This window comes from Sebastes fasciatus, chromosome 20, assembly GCF_043250625.1.
Source record: "Sebastes fasciatus isolate fSebFas1 chromosome 20, fSebFas1.pri, whole genome shotgun sequence".
NCBI lineage: Eukaryota > Metazoa > Chordata > Actinopteri > Perciformes > Sebastidae > Sebastes > Sebastes fasciatus.
The window spans coordinates 25256080-25268984 of NC_133814.1; the positions used below are offsets into that span (position 1 = coordinate 25256080).

At 36.7% G+C, this 12905-nt stretch overlaps 1 protein-coding gene across 1 annotated transcript; it reads left to right on the forward strand.

Annotated features, from left to right (window-relative positions):
* The first annotated feature begins 558 nt into the window (after positions 1-558).
* arf2b (ARF GTPase 2b) lies at positions 559-10960 on the forward strand. Its single transcript, XM_074620534.1, has 5 exons — positions 559-699; positions 4144-4301; positions 5198-5308; positions 7790-7914; positions 9120-10960. The coding sequence occupies exons 2-5, from the start codon at positions 4154-4156 to the stop codon at positions 9279-9281; spliced, it is 546 nt and encodes a 181-aa protein (XP_074476635.1). The 5' UTR covers positions 559-699; positions 4144-4153; the 3' UTR covers positions 9282-10960.
* Positions 10961-12905: the final 1945 nt, after the last annotated feature.

The following is a 12905-nucleotide window of genomic DNA, read 5'->3' on the forward strand; positions in this document are numbered from 1 at the left end:
TGTCTCTTGTCTCTTGTATCTTATATCTTGTCTCTTGTATCTTGTATCTTGTCTCTTGTATCTTGTCTCTTGTATCTTATATCTTGTATCTTGTATCTTGTCTCTTGTATATTGTATCTTGTATCTTGTATCTTGTATCTTATATCTTATATCTTGTCTCTTGTATCTTGTATCTTGTATCTTATATCTTATATCTTGTATCTTGTATCTTGTCTCTTGTATCTTGTATCTTGTATCTTGTCTCTTGTCTCTTGTCTCTTGAATCTTGTCTCTTGTATCTTGTCTCTTGTATCTTGTATCTTGTATCTTGTATCTTGTCTCTTGAATCTTGTCTCTTGTCTCTTGTATATTGTATATTGTATCTTGTATCTTGTATCTTGTCTCTTGAATCTTGTCTCTTGAATCTTGTATCTTGTCTCTTGTCGTCCAGCTGAGTCTGAAACTCTAATAAACTGCTGTTGGTTCACTTCCTCGACATTTTGTGCCACTGTGCACACAGAGATCATCCGACGCTGTGATTGGTCAGCTGGACATCAGGGGGGCGGGTCATCAGTGACACCATCTACTCTCTGATTGGTCAAGCCTCTGATAGTGGGAAGTACCCGTATGTACGCCGGTGTCTCCCTGGTTGCGCAAGACGCCATTTTGGAGTGACAGTGAAAGATAACGGAAAGATCGAGAAGCTGTCTCTTTATAAAGGTAATACCCTCTAAAACCCGCCGAATTCAACACAGAACATGTCAGAGTATCTGTACCAACTGTTACTGCAGCGAACTGCTCGGTTTCTTTACCTGTTTTAGCCGGATTCACGGTTGTTCTCTGTCGTTACTGTGACGCGGCATTTAGCTAACGGATGCTAGCGAGCTAGCATGCTAACGGATGCTAACGTTAGCATGCTAGCTTAAAGCAGCTAACGTTATGCTAAAGGCTAGTTCCGGTGCCGTTAACGGTAAAAATATATATATATATAGTTATCACTGTCGGTGTGGACTCAAAATACCGGATTTAAAACATATCACCGAAATGTGTCGACGTCGTTAACGAAGCTAACATTAGCTTAGCATGCTAACTTTAGCTTAGCATGCTAACATTAGCTAGCATTTTAACATTAGATTACTATGCTAACATTAGCTTAGCATGCTAACGGTAGCTTAGCATGCTAGCATTAGCTGTAGCATCCGCCCTTTAGTGAGGTTTAACGGTAATCTGCTTTTATTAACCAGCTTTACTTCATCTAACGTCGTTTATTAAACATATCTGTAATATTAAATGATTCTCTACACGTTTACTGTTCGTTTTACTCGGTGTTTCAGGTGGATTGTGTGTCTTTACAGCTTGAGGTCGACGTGTTTCTCGCTGCTAGCTGTCGTCTTGTGACGGCTCACACACTCAGTAACATTATCCTGCTGCAGCCAGTGATCACAGTCTCAGGGAGAGAGTCTGCCAGCTGGAACAGGCCTTCCTTATCTGCTGATCAGCCGGCCATCCAGTTTATCCGGGTTAACAACGGAGCTGCTGCTGGATATATATGATGTTTTAGCTTCTAATTAGTGAGATTTCACTTTAAATGATGCGACGCTAACATCTATTAATGCAGGGAAACGTTAGATAATGGTGGATGTTGACGGTTTGAGCTGGCTGGTCGCGTAAAGACATAAAGCTCTACGTTTAACCATTAGCTTAAGTAAACATCTCGTATGTTACGTTCATTGAGGCCCCTTTTGGTTCAGAGAAAACCGGCCTTTTACTCGACCAAATACACCGCTGTCATCAACCTGCAGTGGTGGAAGAAGAATGTATAGGTTTTATTTGAGTAACAATACTACTGTGTAAAATATGGAGAAATTCCAATATCACAATATTTTTGACATCTATTGATATTAGGACAAAATTGGTTTTACAAAATATTTCCACAATTAGATTTTGATAAGTAATCATCAGTAATGTGGATATAATGTCTAAGTGGGTGAAGGCAAATAATAGAACTAGAACTGTCTGTTAGGTTAAGAAAATTACATCACTGAACTGTACTGCAGCTTTTAAAACCAGGAAAAACAATACTTACGATATCAAAAACATGATATCCCAATATCAATATAATATCAATGTGGAATTAATGTCCAGTTTATCTGGGTTAACAACGGAGCTGCTGCTGGTTATATAGTATTTTTTGTATTTTTTTGTACACAGTAGTATTGTTACTTTTACTCAAATAAAACATATAAATACTTCTTCAACCACTGCAGGTTGATGACAGCAGCTTTTTCCCCCAGGCCATCAGACTTTTAAATAGATAATTTATATGACACCTTCTCACACTAAAATATATCTTATACTCTATATACTGTATATGTTCTTAATATGCCTGTATATATTCATATTATGCCCTTGTACAAAGTATTTCCTTTCATATTTGTAATATAACTTAAAGTATTTGTAATGTAATTGTAATATAACTTATTATTTTTAATGGAGCTTCCGAGCAAAAAGCATTTCACACATTTGTACCTGTATAACCGGCATGACAAACATCTTGAATCTTGAATATACATGATTTTTAGCTTCTAATTAGTGAGATTTCACTTTAAATTATGCGACGCTAACAGCTATTAATGCAGGGAAAAGTTAGATAATGTTGGATGTTGACGGTTTGAGCTGGCTGGTAGCTGTATAGACATAAACCTTTAACGTTAAGCCATTAGGTTAAGTAAACATCTCCTATGTTACATTCATTGTGTCCCACTACATCAACCTGCAGTGGTTGAAGAAATATGTTTTATTTGAGTAAAAGTAACAATACTACTGTGTAAAAAATACTAAAAGTATTCAAAATCGTATTATGTAAAAGTACAAAAACATTGGCTTCTAAATATACTCAAAGTACCAAAAGTAAAAGTACTCATTGTACTCAGAATTTTGTATTTTATATTACTGGGTTATAAGTATTAATGTGTAGCTAATCTCAATTCCCTTATTTTCTACTGGGCAGCTTAATCTATAATAATTAAGGTTGTCAATCGATTAAAGTATTTAATCGTGATTAATCACAAATTATTCACACGTTTTTAATCAGTTCTAAATGTACCTTAAAGGGAGATTTGTCAAGTATTTAAGACTCTTAACAACATCAACATCTGAATAAAGTTGCAAAAAATGGAAATACTCAATAGGGTTGGGCAATATGGAGAAATTCCAATATGACAATATTTTTGAACAAATACATCTATTGATATTACTATGCAATTGTAAGGTTGAATATTGGTGCTTTTACAAAATAATTACACAATTAGATTTTGATAAGTAATCATCAGTAATGTGGATAAAATGTCTAAGTGGGTAAAGGCAAATAATAGAACAACTAAAACTGTCTGGTAAGTTAAGAAAATTACATCACTGAACTGTACTGCAGCCTTTAAAACCAGGAATAAACAATACCTGTGTAAAAGTATGATATCAAAACCATGATCAAAAACCTGATATCTCAATATCAATATAATATCAATATATTGCCCAGCCCTAATACTCAATTACAGGTACCTCAAATTTGTACTTAAGTGTACACTACTTGAGTGAATGTACCAGTTACATGCCACCTCTGTCAACCTGTTCATTTATTTGTACCATTATGAGCTGTCCAACAATAATACAATATTATATTTACCAATAGTATAGATAGATAGATAGATAGATAGATAGATAGATAGATAGATAGATGTACTTTATTGACCCCAAATTGGGAAATGATTGTGTTACAGCAGCAGGTTAACCAGGCAATGCACCAGAACAGTAAATACAATATACTTATCAACACTAGAGGAATATATCTATAGTATACACAATACAAAGTATATTAGAATACACTAAAAATATACCCAAATACTACAACTAACATAACAAAATCTAAGATATAAACGTAGAATAACAAACTATATACATTAGCAAAATGTGCGATAATATACTATATACATTAGCATTAATACATTACACATTAGTATACCATTATACCACTAGTGTACAACTATACCAGTATACCAGTCTCACTGACTGGTGTTTAACTTGATGGCACAGTTTTGTTTCCTCTTTCCCTCGTGACGTTTTCTACACTGAAACTAACTAACCCTGTTTCCTTCTTTTCTCTGACAGCTTCGTCACCATGGGGAATGTATTTGCAACCTTATTCAAAGGCCTGTTTGGCAAAAAGGAGATGAGGATTCTTATGGTTGGGCTTGATGCTGCTGGAAAAACAACCATCCTATATAAACTCAAGCTCGGAGAGATAGTCACCACCATTCCCACCATTGGTAAGGATATCTTTTAATTGTATTAATCCATTTTGCTCACTTCACAGTTGTCTTTTTTGAGTGTTTTACCAGTTTTACTCCTTGTTGTGTATAGGGCTGGGTATTTTCAGATATTTTTTTTGATAATAGTGTCAAGACTTCACAATTCATAATGCCCTACTTTGATAAATGTAAACATGTTTTTCCTCTAAAACCTGTTTGTCATGCAACAGAATAACACGATGTTCTTAAATGTCGTCTAAACACAATCAGCTGTACTAGAACTTTGCCTAAATGAAATATTAGGATTTATGATATAAACCAGGAATTATCTGATCCAAAAAAAAAGGACAAGGAAATGCCACCTTTTAGTACTTGACAGTTTTTGTACTCATGGACACATGAGCATTGATACCCAGCCCTATCTTAATTACTCACACTGAACTAGAGGTTTAAATTAACTTTATTTCAATCTAATTCATATTTATAGAAATGTAAAATGTGTTAGATATTGAGCTTTTTAATGCCTGGCTGTAAACATGTTTTTCTCTAAAACCAGTTTCAACTAAAGAAAACAATGTTCTTAAATGTTGTCTAAACACAATCAGCTGTACTAGAACTTTGCCTAAATGAAATACAGTCAACATTATGACATAAATCAGGAACTACTTGATCAAAAAAAAGGACAAGGAAATGCCAGCTTTCAATACTTAAACATTATGTAAACACTCACACTGAACTACAAGTTTAAATTAACTTGATTTCAATCTAATTTATATTTATATAAATGTTAAACTGTTTTAGATATCGAGTTTTTTTAATACCTGGCTGTCAGCATTCAAAACTCTGAATTGTACATGTGTTTTTCAACCATTTAGTGGCTGTGACTCATCCATGTTTCTCCTCCTCTTGTCCAGGTTTTAACGTTGAAACTGTAGAATACAAGAACATCAGCTTCACAGTGTGGGATGTGGGCGGTCAGGACAAAATCAGGCCGCTGTGGCGCCACTACTTCCAGAACACTCAAGGTGAGGAGGACTTTATATTGGCATGCAGCAGTGTCGGTGAACGTTACTGCCCATAGGTGGCCTCAGTGGTGCATAAAAGATGATCTGACAATTATTCAGCCAGTGACTCAGAAGCCATTGTTCAACTCTCAAAGGGCTTATTGTGTGACTCCAATACTATTTCCTGAAATTGAATCCGCACGCACGCACGCACACACGCACGCACACACACACACACACACACACACACACACACACACACACACACACACACACACACACACACACTGTAGGGTAATACTGTCTAGTGTTTCCTCCTAATGATGCAACCTGCGGGTAAAATAGTTTAAAAATGTTTTTCCTGCAGAAATCTGTTGTGATTTCAGCTGACTGAGCAGCTCCACCCAAACACATTTGGTCCTGCTTTAGCTTCTTCTCGTTTTTCATGCACGCACCAGACAAACATCCATCTGCAGCAAACATCACCATCCACATATTGAGCATCCAAGTGTGAAATTGAACGTGTGAATCCCTTCGGTAATGACAGTTAGAAACCGCATCATTAATCAAAAACAGTATTCCAGAAACTGCGTGCCATACTTGAGAATATATTGGTGTTTTCCCCAGCACGTAAAGATGCAGATGTTTGCATCCCAGCTTATTTACACAAACCCATTGACTTGCTGACGGGAAAATATCACAACCTCTACTTCTAGGTTTCTCCGCGTGGGGATTTGAGATAAATCTCAGGGTCGCAAGATGATTAAAAGGATAAGAAAGGAAAAAAGGAAAAAAAGTTTCTGACTTCTCTAGTTTTCTCTGAAAAAACTTTCATCACTTCAGGCCTCTAAAATCATTCAAATAAATAATCTGAGATGAAAATAAATCCCAGTTGAGCTGCTAATTCATGTCCATACTGAGACCATAATAACCTGTGATGGGGGTTCACAAGTAAATGCTGCTTTGTTTTCAGGGGTCACAAGTCAAAAAGGTCGTGACCCACAGCTCTTCTATGGGAAAAATAGTGCCTTAATACCTCCATGAAAAAACAATGAAATCATATAAAACTGTCAGTAGAAGCCAGACTACTTCGTCTTTTGTTTTTTAAAGCAATGTTGTATGACTTTAACTTTGAAGACAACATGTGCAGAATGAGTGAGATATTTTTGTATTCTCTGGCAGTTTAGTGTGTTAAAACCTTTCAAATTAATAGTGAGGTTAATTTGATACCACATGGAAAAATGAGAAAAAACACTTTGGTGTTATGCTACCTTCAAATGAAACTCGTCAAAATTTGTATTTACAACATGAGACGTCGTGTACACGATATGTTTGGTGTTCAAGTGGTTAAAGTCGTGAGAACACTGCAGCGGGTAACATAATGCAGGAAATGTAAAGGCATAAAGACAGAGGGAAAAGATGAGACCGCTGAGAATATCAACATTTTCCTCAGTCATATGAAATTACCAAGAAAAGCTATATACGATACTATGTACTGAAAAATGAACTTCCATGGCCTCCGCCATTTCTGACAACGTCAACAAACACGTCACAACTCGTGAACTCAGAGCTTTCAGAATATTTTCACTTACGATGTGAATAACATAAGAGCCGGGCGTTCATATGGACTCTCCTTGTGAACACGGTAAACACGACACATTTAAAGGCACCATTAGACGCCATGCTTTCAATGAGTAATGATGCTTTTGTTCTAGTGATATTTTCAACATAGCAAACAGTCTGTAATTTAACAGAGTGGTGCTGCGTACAGTTGCTGGTGCAAGTGCCAGCTCCTTTACAGGCTAGTGTTGTCAATGTGGCAACTTTGTCTATAATAATAACTTGTTTGCGTGTTTAGTAAGCTACAGGGATAATGAAACATTTACCAACCGTGCTGCTGGCTCATAAATCAGGAAGCGTTCAAACACTACATAGACTAGATCCTCTTTGCTCTCATGTTTTGTCAAATGTCAACACGGAATCACACAAGATAGAAAACTACGACCTTGTAGTTTGATTTGATGCGTTTCACTAAAAGCATAAAGTGTCTGCTCCCTCAAAATGCTGCATTTACATAATTTATAGGAGCAAGTTGTCAGATAACATGATTCAAGTGTTTGTCATGAGCTGTTTTCTACACTTGACTGCAACGCAGGAAACTTGATATCTGAGCTGTGTACATGACTTATAGCAGTTCATGTTTAAATATCTAGTTCATCTGTATAATCCTTCAATGTTTTAGGGTTATTAATAAATGTTATCAGCACATTAGATCCACAGAGTTTGGCTCTTTTTCAGGTCAAAGAGACTTTTTAAGCAGCGAGAACAATTTGTACAGAATGAATTATCAAGGGAACAAAATCACAGCTTTTGATGTGTGAGAAGGAAAAGGCTTCAGAAGCAGAAGATGGATGATTTCAATGCAACATGTCTGTGATTTAACTAATAATATGGATATATGTATTTATTGGTCTTAACAGTGAACTGTGTTTTTGTGTGCAGGGCTTATCTTTGTGGTGGACAGCAACGACAGGGAGAGAGTGAACGAGGCGAGGGAGGAGTTGTCCAGAATGCTCGCTGAGGACGAACTCAGAGACGCCGTTCTGCTCGTTTTTGCAAATAAACAGGTGAGGTCACATTTCTGTTGATTAGAGTACTTATTATATAACTATTAAAACTGAGATTGAGAAGCTATCTCGTCTCAAAGGAACATTGTGAAGGATTTCAGGGGATCTATGAGCAGGAATGGAAAATAATATTCATAGTTTTTTCTTTAGTAATCACCTGAAACTTTTGTTAGTTTAGAATGAGCCCTTCATGTTGCTCCGCCATGTTTCTACAGTAGCCCAGAACGGACAGATGAAACACGGTCTCGATGGAGAGCTAAGGGCTGCACATTAATCGAATATTAGTCATGATTACGATTTTGGCTTCCCACAATTAAATGAACATGATCAACTGCAATATTGACATTTAAAAATGCGTGCTCCGCTTATGGAAAACTCCACTGCATATCAAATCCTAAACTAACAACCATCCACCAGGGGGCGTTCAAGATATTTTAGACTTTTTGACCGCTGCTGTGTACGCACGCTACAGCTGCAGCCTGTGAAAAACGTTCCTGAATGTTGCAGCTGCAGTCCAGAGTAGATGAGTAATATACTGTAGATTACTTGATTTGCCCCTCGGCTCTCTGTTCTACAACGAAAGCAAAATGCTCTGAATTCAGGTGAAGAACCTTGTTTTAAGTCTCATGTTGGTGCAAAGATTTGTAGATTAGCAGCAATGTAACCCAACATGGAAGTGAAAGCAGTGCTCTGTTTATGATCTGAAAGTGCAATAAAAATATGTTGTCCCTAAGATCAATGAATAATCTTGATAAATAATCGTGATCTCAAAATTGATTGAATTAATTATAACTATCATTTTGGCCATAATCGTGCAGCCCTAGGAGAGCCTTTCACGCTTTAACGTTACCTGAAGGCCACCGTAGTTCTCCCACACACTTGTGAAACTGCGGTAACGTGAGCAGCAGAGTGCTAGACCGTGGTACAGCCATCCACTGTCCTGACTTTCATTGCTCCTATAGTAGTGTTATTATGGTAATGATGGCCTCTGAGCGAGTTGAACAACGTTACCACCGTTTAGCACTCGGCGGCTCACGTTACTGCAGTCTTGAAAGTGAGGAGTGGGATACTGAGTTGGTTGTAATCTGCAACCACACCACTAGATGTCCCCAAATCCTCCACACTGTCCCTTTAAATTGCTCAATAGACGTAGAGGTCTCTGTATTTGTGACCTGCATCCTGACGGACGGTTTCTTCTCCTCCAGGATCTCCCCAACGCTATGAACGCTGCAGAGATCACAGACAAGCTGGGCTTGCACGCCCTTCGCCAGCGCAGCTGGTACATCCAGGCCACCTGCGCCACCAGCGGCGACGGCTTGTATGAGGGCCTGGATTGGCTCTCCAACCAGCTGAAGAACCAGAAATGATCCATTCCACCAGTTTTGTTTTTTGTTTGTTGTTTATTTTTTCTGTTCCAACACAGCGGCAGCACCGGATCCAGGCCCCCCCCCTTCGCTCCCATCGCTCCCATCTAACCCAACTCTCAACCCCCCCAGCTCTTTCTTTCAACAACTTCCTTCATCCCCCCCCCCCACCCCCCCCTCCTGCTTTCGGCCCTCGTCAGTACTCTTGGGGCTCTAGCCTGTGCTGCTTGTGTGTGTGTGTGGGCGTGCGTGTGTGTACCTTGTGTGTTCAGCGAGTGTGCGTGTGTGTGTGTGTGTGTGTGGGTGTGAAGGCGTCTCTGCGTATGTTGGCTGGGATTGGGAGTGACCCTGGCGTGCCTTTTACACACCTCCTGTGGAATCAGCAGTCTGGTTTTCAAGCCCCTCTCTCCATCCACCAAACTCAGCCTCCGCCCCACTCAGCCTGCCCCCCCACTCCAAGTCTTGCACGGCCCCCCTTCTCCCCCACCCTTACTCTCCAGAGGAAGCATGGTTTTCATACGGCAAAGAAAGAGCAAGGGTGCAAGCTCTCCTCCCCCCACCCCCACCTCCCTGTAGTATATATCTATGTTAACTAGAAACGTTCACCTGATGTAGACTGAATGCTAAATGTTCATTTTAACCTCCTTTTTGATTTTGAAACCTCAAACCCACCAGTAAGAGATTCAGTAAATTGCATCTTAACCTGTATCAGGTTGAAGCAAATCAAAAAAATAGAGAAAAGGAAAAAAAAAAAGGCCCATCCTCGATCATTCTGGTGTCATTTGAAAATCATGCTGTTTGTTTTATTATTATTATATTGGAATATAACAGATTATTCTTAGCAATGGTTCTCCAATGAACACTACCTTTCTCCCCCCCCAGCAAGCGAGACCGTGAAGCACAAAGCCAACGATTTAAATTTAAAATTAGGATCTGAGAGTATATGCAATTCGTGTCAATTATTTTGGGTAGCTAGCGTTTAATTCCCTGGATTCAATTGGATTTTGGACCTTCAGTACAATTCTGACAGTGTTCCTACCACACAGAGTTTTTCCGGTTAACTGAGACAGGTGTCCTGATACATTCACAAGCTTCACATGTTATTCCTTTAAGAGATGTTACATGTGTTTTTGTTTTCTGTAACTAGTTTTAGCATTTCTATTTGTACTTTGACTGCTGAACCAAATGCATTTGAGCAGTATGACAAATCCTGTATATGAAAGTATCCTTGACTGATGAGGGTTTTCTCACCAACGGTTGGCAGTTTTACTTTGAAAATCTGAAAGCATCCGGCTGTCTAATGTTCCTGGTTGGGGATGAAGGAATGGCACCAAATATGAAGGCTCTTTAACTGTGAACAGCCCCGACACGAAGAGAGGAAAGCTAGTTCAGACGTCTGGGGCGTTGGCGGGCGACTACACGTTATAGCGCCGCGTAACTTCACGACCGATAAAAGACCAACAAACAAAAGTCGAGTACTCTGCCGGTAGCTGGTCGGTGACCTGGAAGGACTTGGTGGTAGACCTGTTGAAGGGGAATGGGTTAGCAGGCGTTCTCAGTGTCGAACCACGGGGGTTAAGCTGGCACTTCTGTCGAGAATGATTGTAAATCTGTACGTTCCCCTGTAAACTGTTTCTGTGGGGATTTCCTGAACACATTAATAAACATGATTTGATCCAACAGTTTGTCTTCAGCTTCAACTATGTTTTAATCTCAATTTTTAATGAAATACCTGCAAAACTAACGACATTCCAATCATTCCCATCATTTTTATAATACAGTTTTATAAAACGCCAAAGTAAAAAATGGTAATATAAATTGAGACGCTATAAAAGATACTAAATCTGCAAAACAAAAGTTATTAAATAAATGTAGTGGAGTAAAACATTACAATATTTGCCTCTGATATGTAGTAGAGTAGAAGTATAAAGTAGCATAAAATGGCATTGGTGGAAGAAGTACTCATGTTTCACTTTAAGTAAAAGTAGTAATACCTCAATGTACTCTGTTACATGAAAAAGTCCTGCATTAAATATCTTTAAAAAAGTACAAAAGTATCAGCATCAAAATATACTTACACTAACAAAAGTAAAAGTACTCATAATGCAGAATTACAGAATAATATTTATTATATTATTGGATTATAATTATGAATGCATTTATGTGTTCATCACTCTAATGAGCTCAAAGGTAGTTTAATCTATAAGTACATAATTATTTATTTATTTTAATCATGCATTTTATTGTTTCATTAAGAAAAATGACTTGAAACAACCTAAACAGTAAAAAATAAAGTAGTATGTACATATGATATCAGATAGTAACTCTAAATTGAAAACAGTATTCAAAAACAAGGGAGGAGAAAAAATGTAAATATTAAAATAATAATACTAATACAACTAAAATAAATAAGAAATTTACAAAAATATGTAATTAAAATAAAAATAAATGAATAATCAAAATGTATTTGTTGATTATATTTTTTCTTATAATCAGAATTTGTGACATTACTGATGTTGTTAAATAAATGTAGAGAAATGAGTAGAAGTATAAAGTATCATAAAATGGAAATAGTCAAGTAAAGTACAAGTGTACTGAAGTACTTGAGTAAATGTACCGAAGGGTTTTTTAGCAAATTGTTAATTCTAGTAGATTTCATGGAATTTAATATTTCAGATGTTAGTGGTGAAAAGGTTTATTATATTTAGAGATCTGACAAATTACAGAAATTATTTGAATTATTATAAATGATGCAGCTGACAGATAATAAAATATTACCTCTAGATTAGAATACTACAGTGATTATTATTATAATAACTGCCTCATTAAAAGTGTCTTCACAGGTCTGTAAATGTTTAACCTGGTTTAACTTGTGTCAAAGTGAAACATAATGTAGAATAAAGAGAAACAAGTCGGTCACCAGTTTCTCTCCAGTTCACCAGATTCACCACTAGATGGAGACAAACAGCTACCAACTAATTAAAATGCTTTAAATGCATATTCAATTTAATATTGCTGTTACTAGTTTTATATACATATTTCAGAATAATGTATATTATATAATTTTATTATGATAATTAATTCATTAAAATGTGCATCACTTTAATATTGCAGCGGGGAAATGTGGGCTAATTTTAATTTATTATACATATATTTTTATATGTGTATATTACTTTATATACTGTGGTGTAGCTTGTGAATTTCTCCCCAGGGATCAATAAATAATATAATTTTATTTTTTAATTATATTTTGTATTATTAATCTAAATTTGGAAAGTAACCAGTAGGTGTAGCTAAAGTTATTAAATAAATGTAGTTCGGTAAAAAGTACAATAAATGCCTCTGAGAGGCCTCAAAATATACTTAAAGTACAAAAAGTAAAAGTACTTATTATGCAGAATGGGCCATTTCAGAATAATGTATATTATTGTATATTATTATGATAATGAATGCATTAAAATGTGCATCACTTTAATATTGCAGCTGAAATGTGGGCTAATTTGAATTTATTATATATTTTTTGTTTTATATGTGTATATTATTTTATATACTGTGGTGTAGCTTGTCAATTTTCCCCTGGGTATCAATAAATAATACATATGTATATTTTTTAAATTATATTTTGTA

Coding starts and splice junctions, on each gene's coding strand:
- arf2b (XM_074620534.1), top strand. CDS start 4,154: ATGGGGAATGTATTTGCAACCTTATTCAAAGGCCTGTTTGGCAAAAAG. Junction 5,309..7,789: donor CTACTTCCAGAACACTCAAG/GTGAGGAGGACT, acceptor TTTTGTGTGCAG/GGCTTATCTTTGTGGTGGAC. Junction 7,915..9,119: donor TCGTTTTTGCAAATAAACAG/GTGAGGTCACAT, acceptor CTTCTCCTCCAG/GATCTCCCCAACGCTATGAA.